At 44.5% G+C, this 18,221-nt stretch overlaps 1 protein-coding gene across 2 annotated transcripts in view; it reads left to right on the top strand.

Annotated features, from left to right (window-relative positions):
• The window catches only part of LOC146829570 (vascular endothelial growth factor receptor kdr-like), a 579,398-nt gene that overhangs the window by 209,300 nt on the left and 351,877 nt on the right, over nucleotides 1-18,221 (top strand). For both annotated transcript variants that reach the window (XM_085608274.1, XM_085608273.1), the window contains exons 4-5: nucleotides 6,288-6,409; nucleotides 17,994-18,150. In XM_085608274.1, coding sequence (XP_085464400.1) covers nucleotides 6,288-6,409; nucleotides 17,994-18,150 — 279 coding nt within the window. The remainder of the gene's footprint in view (nucleotides 1-6,287; nucleotides 6,410-17,993; nucleotides 18,151-18,221) is intronic.

Here is an 18,221-nt window from a genome sequence, read left to right as displayed (position 1 = left end):
CAGACGGCACTAGTTTCACTTCCGGTGCAAGTGAGGTCTTTTGCGAGTTCCACACTCTAGGAAAACGGCTGGGCTTGTCCTCCGGGACTGTAGCATCTCCTGCAGGGCTCCTGGGAAGCCTTTTCCCCTGCAGGGTCAAGCCCTCTCCTCTCTGAGCAGGCCGGCAGGCTGCGAGGCACAACCACAGCCTTCAAGTGCTGACCCCTCACCTCTAGGAGACTGGCTGTCATTCAGACACGAGTCCTGGTTCACAAGCAACACTTTGCGCTCTGTGGAACACTTCCTTCCTAGGTCAAGAACTTGGAACTGGAACAAACTTGGATGATTTTGATTCAACCAGGCGGGCAACTAGAGCCAAATTTCGGGGGGAGGGGGGGGGGCTGAAAAAGATATTGGGTGGGGCTACGTCTTCCAGCCATAGGCAGAGTGGCTGTAAGAAGGGGCGAAAACGCAACAGAAGCCTCATTAACGAGTAAATGGTCTAAAGACCTGTGAAGTACTCGGGTCCGGCTGCAATTAGACGGACGCCAGCCCGCGAGGCTGTCTCGGCCTGGCTGACACACATGGCTGGGGGGGGGGGCTGAAGCCCGGTGAGCCCAATGGGTGTTGCGCGCCTGGATTCAACTATTATACTCATGGAAGGGCGGTCTGCTGCCTAATGTTCTAGAACCAGTTTAGGCTGGCTCTCTTTCAGATTTCATTTCCTCGCTGCAGTGCAGGTGCAGCCTGTGTGCAGGTTGATGGCCCTCACATCATGCAGTGATGATGCTGGCACCAAACAGGAGTGTTACAAATCATGAACACAAAGAAGAGTGAACACTGCACCTGGAATTCCTCAGTATTCCTGAAGTAGCAATCAAAGAAAGACCAAAGGGTAGAGGTAGGCCTTACCTAGAAACGTCCCAACTCTTAACAGCAGAATCTGCTGACGCGCTCTTCCTCTCAACCATCCAACTAACGCCTGCGCTCAGGAAGGACGATTAGTAGTCTTGTGCCGTGTCCAGGTCTCTTTCCTTAAGCTCTAGAAATGCAGGCAATACACTTCACTGTCTGGGGACGCTCTCTCCCATCCTCCATCAAACCACGGGCCATCCAAAACTGATCTCACTGTTCACAGCAATAAGTCTCTTATACCCACATTGCGTCCTGCTCCATCCACACTTTACATACATTCACTCAACACACACAGAGGCCATCAGTGCAAGCCTCTGGGTGTCACATCTAAGTGGAAATTTACACGAGGAGGGCCGGTAGGTCACACCCCTCCTGTAACACAGAAAAGATCTGTTAAGTAGCAATAATTTACAATAATAGGTAATTTCTTCTTATCAATAACCAACAACATGGACCGCAGCCCTTTACCAGAAAAAAAGGGCACATGTGGTCCTTCCCTCTAGTTCACAGAACAAGTTCTGGACCTTGGGCTCACTGTGGAGAAGCCCAGGCCTCAGCATGCATGGTAGGTTGGCATTCTTGCTCTGCCAACTAAAACCAGGATACCCCTTCCATATGTTGTCAGGTCCCTTAAGGCAGGGGTGCATGTTTGCCATGCATGCAACATTCCCACCTCAATAAATTCTATGTTAGAAAACTCAGTTTGTTAAAATGATCCATGGGTGCTTTTTTAGACAGCGCAGTGTTCTTTTTTCCTGAGCTGTGCCACAGTCGGTGCCTTCTGTCGATGGGATAGCCGAGTACTTCAACCTTACACAGAGACAGCCAAGATAAGAGCCTTTCTGTGGTCACTCACACACACCACCAGAACACTTCTCATACAGGATCACAACAGATACACCAACCACTTACTCTCCAATGCTCTCACATGCTACCCGTCCGCAAATGTTCTACGGCTTCATATAGAGGTAGGAAACGCTCTATAACCACTTCAGTGCATCACATGACCTGATCTGAGTGGAGGTAGACCAACAGGGCATCTGCTTTTGAGTGATCTCTTCAGATCCTTTGTGGTCTGCAAACCAGGAGAGCTTAATGTTGCACCCAGTTAAAATCATGACATCAGCGTAACCTATACTAGCCAAATATTCACTAAGCCTCAGAATTTGGTAGAAGGTAGTGCCGGACTGGCCGTAGCGGGCACCAGGCGTTTCCCCAGTGGGCTGCCAGGGTGGCGGCCGGTTTTAGACCCCTGGGGTTTTTTTGTTACCGGAGGCCGGTTGTGCAGCGTCGGCCCCCCAGCAACAAAAACAGCACACACCTTTTCTTTCCGCTAGCCCAGCATCCCCCAATACCCCCCACCCCTCACCCCCCAGGGCCGGCCGATCTCTTTGCCAGGGCCAGGTTCGGTTCCCATTCAGGCCCTGGTAGAAGGAATACCTTAAAAATTAGAACCAGGGGGTGGCAGTCCTGCAGTTAGAGCACTTCACATTGCCCTGCTCCAAACTGCAATATTGAAGGTTATATATTAAACATGCACATGAAGATGAAGAAAATGTGATATGCAATAATGATCTTATTACTCTACTCTTATATTGTGTCACATCAGATGTCCCCAGCCAAGTGCAAAACGTGGTTCAGCTAAGAGAAAGAAGATTTCAACACAGTTCTTTAGGGAATATGTGGGTTTGCTTTAAAGCCATGGGGGCTACTGCAGCAGAAGCTGGAAACCAACAAAATGGGGCACTGTTTAACACAGGAAGGGAAAGGGTCAGACTAGACGGGCCAGGCAGTACTTATCCACTGACAGGTTCTGCTACCGTGCAACTCAGACAGAAGAGGAAAGAGAGCCCTACGTCAGCTGTGAAGCGTCTGCTTCCCATGAAACCGTTCGACCCGGAAGTGAAGGCAGGCGAAGAACGTTACCTCAGGCTGGTGAACTTCGACTCCCCAGGCTTGTTGCCTATGGCATAAATGTCAACAATATAGAAGGGGAAAGTGGGAGATTTTTAAAATAATAATCGGTAGAATGTATTTCTCCCATTGACTTCTATTGAGGCCTGCATCGGGTCTATTGTCATGTACTGGGACAGTAAAAATATTGTTTTCTTTCACCTTACAGTCAATAGCACGGAGAAAGCGCTATGGCCGGCATAGAGAGCGCGACAAAAAATGTGTGCGCCGGCCTGCAGGAGCGGGTTACAAGCAGTGTATACTCTGAGTCACACAAGACCAGTTCCTGTCCGCAAAAGCCTGCCGAGCATTGGGTTTTTGCATACAGGAATCGGGAGGCTGTAGACTAGCCTTGAAATCGGTGGTCTCCTACCTGAATCGGGAGGGTTGGCATGTATGCCTGTGTCTGTGGTATTGTATTGGTATTTATATAGCGCTTTCCACACCATTGCATGGCCTAGAGCACTTTCTCGAGAGATGTGTAAGAGGCTATTCTGTATGTATTACTTATGTTAAGTTACATACCCTCGGCAGGTCAACAGGAGCACTCCTTAGTTAGTTGAACGTGTGTTGGTCACCGTTGTTCCATGCGAGACAACATTGGGTGCAGGGAGCAAGCTTGTAAACAGGCTGTAGCGTAGGGTTATATAATTGCATAAGTAGGTGTGTTGCAGAAGGGTCTAAGATATAGATGCAGCCACTTACCAAAGATACATTGATATTGTGACATATGAGGTGTTGCAGTGGTGCTGTTGTGTTCCACAGATCATATTATTGGTATGCATAAATCTTGCCCATGAACAGACCACCCCCACCCTTTTTGCAAGTTTTTATAGCACAAACTGGATGCAAAGGCATCAGCAAAGTTAACACAAGCACCAAATTACACTACCCAAGGTCACATTTATGTTTTCTTAGGCACAAGCAGAACAAGTGACTTGCTCAGAATCACAAGATGTTGACCAGACGCTGGGACTTCAGCCGGGTTCCCCAGTTCCGAAGTAAGCAGCTCTGGCCGTTAGGCCACACCTCCCAGGGCCAGCTTTTTGCATGGGTCAGCAGGGCTCAGGTCCCATAAGCGAATCTTTAAAGGGGGCAGGAAGCCATCTCCACAAGGTTAAGCACACAGCAACGCCCTTCTGACTTGCCTTCAGTGTTCAGTTTAAAGTGGTTTTAATAATTTATTTACATGCCACAGGTGCTGTTTTAACACCCCATTAGCCCCCTTCACTGTGCTTCCATCTCCCGCTCACCTCCTGCTGCCAGTCACCAACAACCCACCCTAACAAACAAACAACTTGGCTCCAGCAGGATGAAGATGAGCTGTGGTTAATTAAAGAGAGTGAGTTGGGGGAGGTGTGGAGATGATTATGTTGAGAGACCAGTCCCTACACAGCCAGGGACCAGTGCTTAATTTGAGCCAGTGGTTTACGGTGCCAAGCAACCGCACTTAATTGTCAATACCAGCACTACATGGTGGCGCTGTCGGTAAAATGTAGAGATAAGCAGAACAATAGTTGTTTATTAATTCAATATACATTCAAAACCACTAAAACCTGCTGCCCAACTCATTCTTAAAGATTTGGGCAGGGCTCAAACAGTCCGAATTGACACACTTGTAGTGTAATAGTTAGTAGTTGTGCAGGTACTGTCATTCGCAGCACTGGCAGTGGCAATGGGTGGCGCAAGTTAGAGTGGTTCCCTGATGACGGCCCTGGAACTTATTGTTTTACAAATTAAGCCCAGCCATGAATTGAACTGTCAATACTAAATGGGCTCCTTGCCGCCTCATATTATTTAGCTGCAGCAATGGTGCAACATTTTTATCTGGCCAGGACGCTATTCTGGTGAAGGCCGACTCTGACACCTCCCCCCCTTCAGGCCACGCTATCACCTACTGTGATCCTATGAAGGCTCAGTCTCAAGGCTGGATCATGTGCAGTAACACCTCCGAGGTAAGGGATGGAGATGTACCCAGGGATGTATGACGTAACAACGCGTGTGTTTACAACGTGTGCAGTTACATCGCGTTTTTTTCAACGAAGCGATGTAACCACGCGATGCCATTACAACGCAAGTCTTTACATCGATTTGCACTAGATGGCGTGCTAACATTAGAAAAGCGTAATTTACTATTCCAACTCCAGTCCACTTAACAGTAGGGAAGGTGTTGGGATAGTAAACTACACTGTTTGTAATGTTAGCACGCCATCTAGCGCAAGTCGATGTAAAGACCTGCGTTGTAATGGCATCGCGTGGTTACATCGCGTTCGTTGTAAAATCCGCGATTTCAAAGTTTCGTTGTAAAGGTTGTTTCCCTGTACCCAGAAGTGCCCTACACCTACTCCTAGAAGGGGAACCGTCAGTAAGAAGGCAGCACACGAATGTGTGAGATCCATCCCTCCTGAGCCCCTTATAGCTCCACCTGGATGCATGCAGGTTAAGTTAAGTTTGTAGATTTATATAGCACAGTTTATCACCTGTGAGGGTATCAAAGCACCGTCCATGGGTGTAGGGAAATTAAGTGATTTGCCCAAAATCATAGGATGTTTTGCTGATGCAGAGACTTGAACCCGGATCTCCAACTCCCAAGTTGGCAGCGCTGGCCGCTGCACCACATCCTCTCCTTCAAACTGTTACTGCCTAGTAAAGATAATGAGATACAACACGACTGCAGGTCACTGTAGGGAGGAGGGCCTACCCTGACAGTGAAACAGGGTGCCCACCATGTGCCCTAAATGTCATCCATTAAAGTTTGTAACTTTTAAGGTGAAGACCTGCACTGGAACCACTTAGTGCCTCACCTGGAATCATCAGGATCTTGGAACTTCTGACGCCTCCTTGACTTCTGTGCTTCATGCCTGAAGGAAAGGGCCAGACGGTCCAAACCTTGGGACCCTGAGGGGGTGGTCTGTCCTCCAGGCGAGGGTCCAGTGCTCTCATGGTCTTCCTGAAGAGAGCTCATCCCCTCTTCTACCCCCAAACAGAACAATACAACAAAGGCTGCTGCCATAGAGCAAAAACTCACCTAACCGCTCTCTCTGTTAAACAGCACAGTCTGCAACATTAGGTTGTACAAAATTTGCCAGCTCACCCTGAAGTCAGAATCACCCAAAAATGATGAAGTACCAGACTCCAGCAAATATGGTCATCTGAACTATTGCTATGGTTAAAGAACCCAAATCCTCTACTGAGCCTATTCTCCTTATTTATATGACAATATGAGAGAAAAAAAAGTGTTTCGCAACTTCAGAGCTATTGCTTCAGAAGTTCCTAAGAGGGGCATATTTGATGCCAAGAGATCCACTCCACTTTCTCTATCTGTTCAGCATTAAAACACGAGTAGATGGCTTGCATTGTGTCTCCAGTTTGTTTATTGCATTTGATTTGGTCTTGAAAGCTTTTTTTACGTGGACTACATTGTTCTGTTTTATCTGTAGACATGGCTCAGCCTTTTGTGAGTCCAGTTGAAATTGCAGCATCGGCCTACATGTACACCGACGAAGAGCTTGTGGTGCCATGCCGTGTGTCTTCTCCAGAATTTAAGGTCTCCTTGTCACTGGTAAGTGGAAACTTGGGGAGGATCCGTAGCCTTTGGCTGTCATGCATGTTATGTGAGAATAAATAGCACATTACTCTGTACAGTTTCTTTTTAATAGTTGAAGTTTAGTTATCTGGCCAAGGGAACTTCCTGGATTTTCAATGGAACTTCCTGCTGCACGGGCTCTGAGAGCTTCCGCCACTTCTGGACGTATGCACAGGACAGGAGTGTCAAGGAAGCCATCATGTCTCCTCTCCTCAAGGAGACTTCCCTTGTCCACCAGACTCTTGCCAACTACCGCCCATCACTGTCCTCGCTTGGAAATCAAAAAATCCTTGAGAAATATGTTTGCTTCCAGCTTCTGCTCTTCTGCGACTCTTATCACTTCCTTCCCCAGTCTGGTTTCTGCCTGGAATCATTAGACATCGGAATATCAAGGTATAAATCTTGATGGCCCCGAATATCGTGGACACATTATCGAAGGACAAAATATATACCAAACTCCACATATGGGTACCTTGATGGTTTTGCCATGTAACAAATAAAACCTTTTTTTGAACCACGCTTACGGATTTGGGCTTCGGTTTTTGTGAAATAATAAATCACAAGGATTGGGATTAATAAAAGAGGTTCGCTACCTCACCGGAGCCCGCCGCCATTGAGAGGCAGAGAAATCGCGAGTGGATTTGGGATATATATATATATATATATATATATATATATATATATATATATATATCCCATATATATATATATATATATATATATATATATATATATATATATATATATATATATATATATATATATTTACGCTCCATGACTCCTCCAAGATTACCAAAAGGAAACTCGAGCACTCACGGGTAAGTAGTATGGCAGCTTCGTTTAATTCGGAGAAAAAAACAACAAACGCGTTTCGGAGCTAGTCCTTCTTCAGTGTTGTTGCTATGTTCATTACAAGATACTCTTTATATACATAACTAGAGATAAACATAAAAGAGGTCAGAGGGGACAGCGGTCCGGCACTTTTTGGGCGCCATCTTTGAAGGGTCAATCTATAAATCAAAGTTATATACAAGGGTGTATAAGTAAATGATTGCGGATTGACTGTGAAAATAACGATTAATATATGTCAAAGCACATAAACATTTCATTTGGTTCTCATCAGACCAATATAGAAGTCAAGATTACTTCATTCGATGCGTTTTTCACAGTACAACCCAAAATTTATAAAGCCGTGGATCGGCAATTCACCTACGATAGGTGGTTGTGTAACCCTTCATAAGCGCCATCGGATATTGTCCTTTTTCCTCCTGTCTCTTTCCTTTTCTTTTTCTGCCTCTTTTCCTTTTTCTTTAAATTGATTGCCCGTGACCATATATTTTATCAGTCAGCATCAAGCCGATACACGGCGAGTATAGAAAGGTTCAATAACCACTGAATTGTAAATTATGGTTAATCGGACAATATCCGATGGCGCTTATGAAGGGTTACACAACCACCTATCGTAGGTGAATTGCCGATCCACGGCTTTAAAAATTTGGGGTTGTACTGTGAAAAACGCATCGAATGAAGTAATCTTGACTTCTATATTGGTCTGATGAGAACCAAATGAAATGTTTATGTGCTTTGACATATATTAATCGTTATTTTCACAGTCAATCCGCAATCATTTACTTATACACCCTTGTATATAACTTTGATTTATAGATTGACCCTTCAAAGATGGCGCCCAAAAAGTGCCGGACCGCCGTCCCCTCTGACCTCTTTTATGTTTATCTCTAGTTATGTATATAAAGAGTATCTTGTAATGAACATAGCAACAACACTGAAGAAGGACTAGCTCCGAAACGCGTTTGTTGTTTTTTTCTCCGAATTAAACGAAGCTGCCATACTACTTACCCGTGAGTGCTCGAGTTTCCTTTTGGTAATCTTGGAGGAGTCATGGAGCGTAAATAGAAATTGCGGGGCACCACCACATTTGAAGCACCCGCCTTCAGCGTGCCGCGCCTCTTAGGTGCAGTTGAGCGAGATATATATATATATATATAACCCAAATCCACTCGTGATTATATATATATATATCTCTTTACGGTGATGTGGAGATAAGAATAGTAAATATATACTTCCTCTTTCTACACTTATATTTCGATACACTGTAAACGATATTAGTATAGTCCAATATTTCTAGCCTCGATATTCCTTAGTACAATCACTCAAATGACTTAGTCTAGGAGAACATCTTTGCTTTCTCTAGAGCGATTGCCTAGTCTTTCCTTATACTCTTTGACCTCTCACCAAATTCAATATCTTTTTGTATGATACCTTTATGGGACCCTTTTAAGGTCCAGTGGTCAAGGACTTTCCTCTCAGGGACATTACAATGCACAAAACTTTGCCCCTTACCCTAAAAGCCCTCTTCCATTACATGTTCCTTGGCCCCTTCTATAAGACTGATTTGACCCATCTCAATACACTTCTTCATGGATTGTTTTTCAACTTCTATGTGAAAGACACATACATTTGCCTCTGTCTCTCAGCCCCCAGGAAGAATCCTGTCCTTTGCCGCTGGTCTGTATCGCCTACGCTGCCCATAGGGACTTTGTGCCAATACCCTAGAAGTACTTACGGCAGCACCCTGGAAAGAAACAAACAGCGCCCGGTTATTCCTAAAGGCAGTTGTAAGCCTGAGCAACTGGGGCTTGCCTAGTACTGCTCCGCCTCTAGGGGTGAGTTGTTTTCCTGGACCATGGGGTCCAGAGGTGGGGTGAACCCCTAAACATTTGACCACCATCTCTGCCCATTCTTAAGGCTGCCCACACTGCCCGTGTCTATAGGATCAATTACAATTTCTACCCATTTCTGATCTTTCCTGCTCATTTGTAAGGTGTGCTTCACACTGCCCATACGTACGGGATCCATGACCCCCTCTGCCCATTATTAAGTATACCCCCACACTGCCAATGTCTATAAGATCAATGCCTTCTCTGCCCATTTCTTGACCCTTTGTGTCCATTCCTAAGGTCCGTGTATGGGATCAATGACCCCCTCTGCCCATTACTAAGTATACCCCCACACTGCCAATGTCTATAAGATCAATGCCTTCTCTGCCCATTTCATGACACTTTGTGTCCATTCCTAAGGTCCGCGTATGGGATCAATGATCCTCTCTGCCCATAACTAAGGATACCCCCACACTGCCTATGTCTAATGGCTAAATACCTTCTCTGCCTATTCCTTGACCCTCGCAGTCCATTCGTAAGGTCCATCCATGAACTTCATGTCTATTGGACCAATGACCTTCTCTTCCCCCTCCTTGACCATCTCTGCCCAATCCTAAGGTCCGCCTATACTGCCCATGTCTATGGGCTCAATTACCTCTGCTATTACTAAGGCTCCCTCCGCACTGCACATGTCTGTGGGATCAATGGCCTTCTCTGCCCATTCCTTGACCTCCTATGCACCATTCTTAAGGTCCGTCCATACTGCCCAAGTCTGCAGAATCACTGACTCTTCCTGCCCACAAGGTGATGCTGCACGATGGCTCTGGAATGGCCCTGGTGCTGGGTGACCTTCGCATGTGTGCAGATCTTTACTTAGCACCTCTCTTCCAAAGTCACAGATGGTTAGTCTGGTGGCCATCAGAGCCCTGAGACCAGCCCACAGGGCCTTATTGGTGCTTTCCTTCTGGATTAGACAACCAAGGAAGAGGGGTTTCTGCCCGACTGCTTCTTCCATAAGATATTCAAATCCTCAGTAGCGGATGGGAGTCTCCGCGGTCTGTCACCAGACACGACTAATGTTCACCTTGAAGCTGTTCCAATCAGAGTGTGGGGGCTCCCATTATGTTTGCCTGTGGACTCTTTGGGCACATACAGATGGCACCGGCTATTGACAGCCTCACGGTCTGCGACCAGGACTCTTTTTGGAGTTCCCTAGGATGAAGTCGCAGCGCTGTTAAATGTTGCGCTTCCCAAATACCAGCTAACATACCATGACATAACGTCATCGATCTCTTTACTGCACATTAGGAGTGCCAGCCTCTTGCCAGTCTGTGCACCATTTCCATAGGCTGTAAATAGACCTTTGAATATGTGAGCCTACGAGTTTCCGCAAAATTCTTCTTTCATTCCACCTGTTAGTAGATTTCACTGAAGTGTGTTTGTTTGTAAAGTCTACATTGCAATTCTGACCAAGACAACATTTAAGTATATATATGTTTTTGTTTGTACAAAGATAAGACATGTGGAAGAGGGGATAATACTAGAATCACATTGGTACCTCAGTTATGTTAATGTAGACATATTGGTCAGGGGGACTTTATTGTCGCTGACAAACGCATTCAGTTGGCTATGGTTGTACCCATCTTAGTTTGCAATACTTAAACGGGTCTGTAAGAAACACACCGGCATATGGTCTATCAGTGCTTCATTTGTGACAGCAAAAGTGCCAGGGCCAAGAGATTTATTTAGAAGTCCGCAGCTGTCGCTATCGAAGTACGCCAGGATGCTTAATGCGAAAGCTGTGTGGTCTTGACACTATCTCACGCCTCTTACATCTGCCACCAGACACTCCCTGCCTCTTTATCTCACACTTGCTGGTCCTTTCTCATGCCTCCTCTCCCTTTTTGTCACTGTTTTTCTATCTTTCTCTTCCTTCTTCGTTCTCCCTTTTGTGTATATTTCTCTACGGATCCAGATTAAAGTTTGCAGAGGAAAAATAAATGAAGTTCCCAAAAGCGAGTGCCAGTGGACACCACCTACAACCACTGTCTCAAATTATGGACTGTGCTCCAAGATCTCTATTGGCATACAATAAGCGGTCTTAAATCACAGGAAGTCCCTTTTCCTCCACCTTTCTCGATTGTCCTGCGTGATAAAGTTTACTAGTATAAGGATGCAGCGGTTAAGCGAGTAATTGCTGTGGGCATTGCCCTTGGGAGCTGCACGGCGTTCATTCACGCCACTAAGTATTGTTTTTACTCAAGTCCTTCACCGTTCCTCCATTGCCTAATATAGACGTCCTGAGACTTCCGCAGGAAGTTTGTGCCTGAGCGCCGCGACTCAGTGTCTGCTTCCTGTTTAAAACGGAAGCTCGAGGAGGCGAGAGGAGGGGTCAAATGAACAGTGAGAGACACTTTTAGAATGACCTTCTCAGAAATAATAATGCCCCAGTCGCCAACATATGACTAGAAGGCACTCTGGGGAAATGCACTCCGTCTTGGTACACAATAGGTCTTTTTGTCCCTGTTTTGCAAATATGTTATATGTGCAATGCTTGAAATGTCTAAAGTTTCTTTCTCATTTGTTTTCACTAAAAATATTAGTTACAAAAATACTAATTTCTTTGGTCAGATAAACAACCTATTCAACAGTATAGGCTAGTCTAAAAGTAATGAATTCTGTACGTGCACTTAGCGATCAATTAGACACTTGAAAATTGTTTAAATGCACCAAACCCATTTTTTGCTCTTTTTACCTCTAGCCCGGATTTTAAGCTTGTAACTTTGCGGAAGAAGACATTTTTTCACATGCCTTACCACCAGAATCCGGATGGTGATAATTATGTGGGGTAACAAGCACATTATAGCTGTTACCTGACGTTATACTCCATTTTACCAGATAAAATTCCAAATGAGATGCCGAAGCGATACACTAACTGAAATACTGCTGCATTATTTTACCTCCCAATTCAAGCGGAAGGCTAAAAGACCCAGTATGTAAAATCAATTGTGCTGCCGCAGATGGGGTCATGGACGATTTACTTGGCTTGGGCACTCCTCATACGTTGTTACTTTCTAGTTATGTATTTATGTATCTACACATTATTTCCTTGGCATAGGATATCTGTTTGTTACTCATCTTGGTATTAAAGTTATGTATCCTCCAATTGCCAAACGTCATGTGTCGTATAGACTCTAACAGAATGCCACACTTTAAGATGGCTGATCCGTAACTAAGGTAAGTTAAGTCATTATTAAAGCGGATAGAACTGTACTGGTTATATATGATATAATAATGTTACGGTTGATACATTTGCAATCTATATTTTTGCTGTCCTGGAGCAGAGATGACATTATGCCTATATCATCATAGACAAGAGCGAGAAAGACTAGAGCAATTGACCGGGGAATGTCATGCCCCTTGGTGTTTCTCACAAACGGACCTACTCTCCTGCCTCTAAAGGACCTCTGGTACATCTTCATATGACGAACAAGATGACTTGTTGTTTCATGCGTATCCTGATTGCACCTGTTTCTACAAGGGGTTCCCACAAGGGTGCAGTGAAGAAGAAAATTTCATCTTTAGAAAATGCCTACAAAATATCTGGTTACCAAAGTAGACAGGGAGGCAGACGTAGAGGCTAGGTTTATCCTCCTGACAGTTACGTAGTTAGACAAAAATCAAGTATATCGAAGAAAACCTGCCCTTAGGGAATTAGATAGGATACAGCAAGAATTTGTTGCAATCCCTGGTCTAGAAAAAATACTTTTTTTCTAGAGACCCCTCACCCACCAGGGTTGCCCCTAGGTGGCATGCTTCATCAGTGGGGTACCTCTCAATTCACCAGGGATTGAGTCGTACTGCGACTTACGAATTATATAGGAGCACTTTTTATTGTAGACTATGTGTAGTGCAGTGATGTGGAGTGTAAAGGGAAAGAAAATTTAAAAATACCTAACTAATTGTCCACTCTTTTATTCTCGCCCCTAGTTGGTATAGTTAAAAATCAGGGGTCGTTTACTAAGAAGAAACCTGACCTTAATGAGTCTGGTTGTCTCAGTAATGTGTTTTTGTCAACATGTTTCAAGCTGTTAGCCTAATAGCTCTTCATCAGGACTCCACGGGGTCCAGTCCCGTGTGTACCACTCCTAGTGTATCCTGTAATAAGGACACAAACCATGCACACCTAATGCACACTGTATACATACGGTTCTAGTGATTAATCCGTGTTTCAGTAGATGCTACATTATTGCATCATGGTCAATGCCAGGGATAGAGGTGCTTGTAGACACACTTTCATTAAACCCGCCTCTGGTACAGTAACCTACTTCTCTCCCTGGAGACCTCATACTACAGAAACACAGATTAATCACTAGAAACATATGTATACGGTTCTATCTATCTATCTATCTATCTATCTATCTATCTATCTATCTATCTATCTATCTATCTATCTATCTATCTATCTATCTATCTATCTATCTATCTATCTATCTATCTAGCTAGCTAGCTAGCTATCTATCTATAGAGAACTAACTTCAAATGAAGGTATTCCATATATGTAGTCCTAAAGAAATAACTTGAAATGAAGGTATTCCATATATATACACCCCTAGAGAACTAACTTCAAATTAAGGTATTCCTATATATACAATCCTAGAGAATAACTTCAAATCAAGGTATTTCTTATATATACACCCATAGAGAACTAACTTCAAATGGAGGTATTCCATGTATATACATCCCCAGAGAACTAACTTCAAATGAATGTATTCCTATATATGCAACATAGAGAAATAAATTCAAATGAAGGTATGCCATATATACATACACCCCTAGAGAACTAACTTCAAATGAAGGTATACCATATATATACACCCCTAGAGAACTAACTTTTAATTAAGGTATTCCTACAAATACAATCCTAGAGAAATAACTTTCAATGAAGGTATTCCATATATATACACCCCTAGAGAACCAACTGCAATTGAAAGTATTCCATATTTATACACCTATAGAGCGCTAATGTTTGGATATTGGTCACAGGCAAGGTCTAATCCTAAAAATTCTAGGACAGCCCTAAAGGCAAAGAGAAAATGTATCTTTTGAAAAAGAGCATTTTTTAAAATAGTTTCAACATGTTTTTCATTTAACTAATATGATTGACAAATTAAAAATCTTCCCACATATACAAATGAGCAATACTGCTTCAATAAGGTTACTACACGCAGGTACTCGTTCTACCATTTGAAACCTACTCATAATCCTACCCTCTTTTAGTATAGTCAGTGATTGACTTTTTACTTGTTAATACCATGTTTTCTTGTGCAAAAGATCTATGTCGCAAATCTCCTGGAAAGTGGTCTACAATGGTTTCATATGTTGCTCATGAAAAGAGTGGTTGACTCTGTTGGGTGAAAGGAGTACAGCCCCCAAAGTGGTACTCCTTTTGACATGTATATCTACTGCCCCCATGGCTAGGCCATGATAATACTAGTACTTGGTTGCAGCTGATTGTAGTAGCAGAGTTTCCAACGTTTTACCTGAATTCCAGTGTCAACACCATGCAGTACACCTTGACTGGCACCAGTAATCCTCCTGATTGCATTTTGTGTACAGGCGTGTCCCTGGGTACATTAGAGACGAGTTACCCACGATGGGTTCCATTTTGAATCAGAGGCATAGCTTCCATTGGTGTCGCAGATGCAATGGCCCTAGGGCCCAAAGACCAGAGGGGCCATTGAAACCTGGTTATTGCTGTATTTTATAATTCAAACAGCAGCCTGGGGCCCATTTCCTTCCTTGCACTAGGGCCCATGGCACACAGGCGATGCTACTGTCTTGGATGTACGCAGCCCCTAAGGATTTAGGTGCTCCATAACATTTAATGGTAGTCAGTGCTCTGCATGGTCCCATCCACTATCCCTCCGGTTCCCCAACTCTGCAGAATCTTTGCATTGCCAAGGGAAACTGTCTGGCTGGAGTCATCATGCAAGAGAAAGGAGCAGCAAGACTCTTACTGTTCAAAGGCCCTGTACTAGGCCAAATCCTTCCACCTCACTGTGCCTTAACAAGGGCAACACCTGACCAACACAAGGCCACGACTGCATACCTTGCACAAAGGGGAAGGGCTGCCAGGCTATTCCTTATGTCCTGTGTCCTGTCCTGGACAGAGAAGCCTCTGGCAACAGCACCGGATTGGCCACAGCGTTGTCTGGAGCCCTGTGGCTAGTTCCCATGGTGCATCAACACCTGCAAAGAAGATGACCTTCCCTAGGATTAGATGTCCTTTAAAGTTTGGTTATAACTTGAAATCAGAGTTGGGAGTCAGATTGGGGTCAACAGCCTCAAGACACACTGTGAGATAATGCTTTGTGCTTATTCAGTGTTCAACGTGCAGAAGCTCTGGACACCTGTGTACAGTAAAGCGTGGACCACAGACAGAATCTGTTGCTGTCTCCTTTTAGAAGTAAGGACTGTACACACCGAGGACAGAAAACATGATCTATGCTGCTGAGCTCCAGTCATGCCGTGTACGGCCACTAACCTGGACCACGACCAGACCATTAACATGGACCACGACCAGAATCCCTGCATCATTTCAAAGATAATTCTCTTGACTGCCATGCTTGAGAACCAAAAACACTTGCAGGCATGAGTGCAGCACGCGTGACCCCATCATGACAATTTGTGTTTGTGTTTGTCACGTGTTGTGGCTCTCGATACACACCAAGTGAGGCGCTCACCCTAACAAGAATGCACACAAGTGTGAAGCGGACATGTGCAGGCTTGTTCCAGCACCTTGTTTGGAGGCTCTTCACCAGTTGTGAGCCACTACAGCACAAGTGAGGGGTTTACCCCCAACAAGAGGCATTGCAAGTGTGAGGCTGGCGTGTGTGACCTTGTGTTTGGACCATGACGTCCTGATGCATTATCCACTGTGAGCTTCTACAGCTATCCAAGACCCTGGCATCACCTGGTGTACTTTGGCACTAGAGCGGTGAACTGTGTCCCGATGGTCAGCAACTATTCAGGTGCAGTGCAAGCAGAATAAGCAGACGAGAAGTGTTAACACAACTCTGAAAGGCCACCTGACACGGCAAAGAGCCTTGCATTACTGCTCTCCAAAGCCAGAGGACTGACCTGAAATCAAGTGAAGTCAGACTACAAGGATACCCTCAGTCTCCCATGAAGAGAGCGAACATGGCTAGTAAGATATCTGTGTGCCCGCTCAATTCTCATAGAGAACAATAGTTTCATAAATGACTGTAAGTGTGTCCCTTTGCCATAGAAGTTGCAGTGTAAGTCAAGGTTTATGGAAACTTATTTTGAGGCAACTTTTGTTAGGTTACCAAGCACAATGACTTAATGAAAATAAAAATCTTATTTCTTTTTCTGAAAAGATAAACAGTGCTTGGACATTATAATTATTCCGAGTAATAGATGAAGTGCCTGAAGATTATATATCAACCCCACCCCACCCTCCAAGAGCAAGCTTTGATTGTTGGCCTCTCTAGCACCAGAGAGTCAAAGCCCAACGAAGAATACTCAGCTTTTCAGTGAGCTCTCAGTAGTACCCAATGTTTCCAACAAGCGTAATACTTGTGTCAAACATTACCTAACTGTCCATAAGTCACACATGCGCCATACAACTGGCATGACACTGCTTGTGATAAACACAGTGTTGTGGCCTCTTGCTATCTTATGAATTCTCCCCACAGTCTTGATGTTCTCAGCTGCTCAGCCAGTGAGTGAGGTCGATGGTTGGAATGTTGAGAGTGCTTGTGCTTGGGTGAGTGGACAGTTGGAGTGAGAGGGTCTGAGCCGCAGGATGCTGCTCCCGGTGGGACTTTATCTGTAACAGTGCTTAAATTGAGCCAGTGGTTTCTGGTGCTCAGGAACAGCACTTAATCATCAACTCCGGCACTTTTCATGAGCACCGGTTAAGGACACATACATTTACAAGTAGATTAAGTGATTTGCACAGAAACACAGGATGTTGAGCTGACGCCGAGTCTCGAAGCTGGTTCCCCAGCTCTGAAGTCTGCAGCTCTGGCCATTATGCCACATCCATGGTTAGTAGTCAGTTCTATTTTAGGCGTTGCTAACAGGAGAAATAGGCTGGTGCAAGCTGCCTCCTGACCAGAACCCTGGCATTTATTTTCTAGTAATTAACCACTGATCTGCAACCTACAAATAAGCTTATAAACCTGCGTCTGAATAACTTCCAAGGATCCATCTTCATTGCATCTCCATTGTAAGACACAGCATCACTACCTCTTAGCGGATGCTTCCAAATAGGACATTTTATTAACAAATCATGACGTTTTCTACCCCTTGTATGTAAACTATTGTCTTTAGTGTTTTGTAGAGAGCCGGGATGTTACCAAGCAACCACTTGGCAGTGATAAATCAATTTTTTGTATATTGACCAAGTTGGAATATTCGAGGAGAGCATGGAATCCCACAATGCTAGAGGGTCGGATCCCTCAAGGCGGGCCAGATTGGTCCAGATGGATTGTCCATGATCTTCTAGTTCACCAGGAGGAAGAGGTTGGTCCAATGGGGTTATTTCAAGCGGAGAACGCTCTGCAAAAGGACAGTGGATCGGACTGCGATCCTTCTGGAGATGATAGACCCTTTTCCTGGTTACAGCGACTGGTTCATTTGATTGTGTGCACTGTTTAGCCCCTTTACGGTAATCCCTGCAATAGATAATTTCTGGGACTTCCTTCTCAACAAAGTTTCGCATATAGGTGTTTCGAAGTAAAGGAGTACTTGCAAGGAAGGACAGGATGTTAAAATAATTAACCCTTTGTACATTTTGATCTTATCAGACATCAGATTGTGACTTTCTGCTTCATGTTCTTCTTTCTTGACAGCTCCCACCTCCACGTTATGGTCTAACTGGGGTACAATGGGATCCTAAAAAGGGCTTTGTGATACCCCACCCTTCTGTCACCTTCAAAAGGATGCTGACATGCAACACACAAGTCGATGGAAAACACTATTCAGCCACTTATGTCCCTCACAGAGTGGGTAAGTACCAAGAAAAGAGAAGGATAGTTGTAATTCTTACATATGTTTATGCCAAGCACCTTACACCACAC

This window comes from Triturus cristatus, chromosome 5_2, assembly GCF_964204655.1.
Source record: "Triturus cristatus chromosome 5_2, aTriCri1.1, whole genome shotgun sequence".
NCBI classification, from domain to species: Eukaryota; Metazoa; Chordata; class Amphibia; order Caudata; family Salamandridae; genus Triturus; species Triturus cristatus.
Note: the sequence above shows the minus strand (reverse complement) of the source record. Positions and strands in the feature narration are given on the sequence as shown.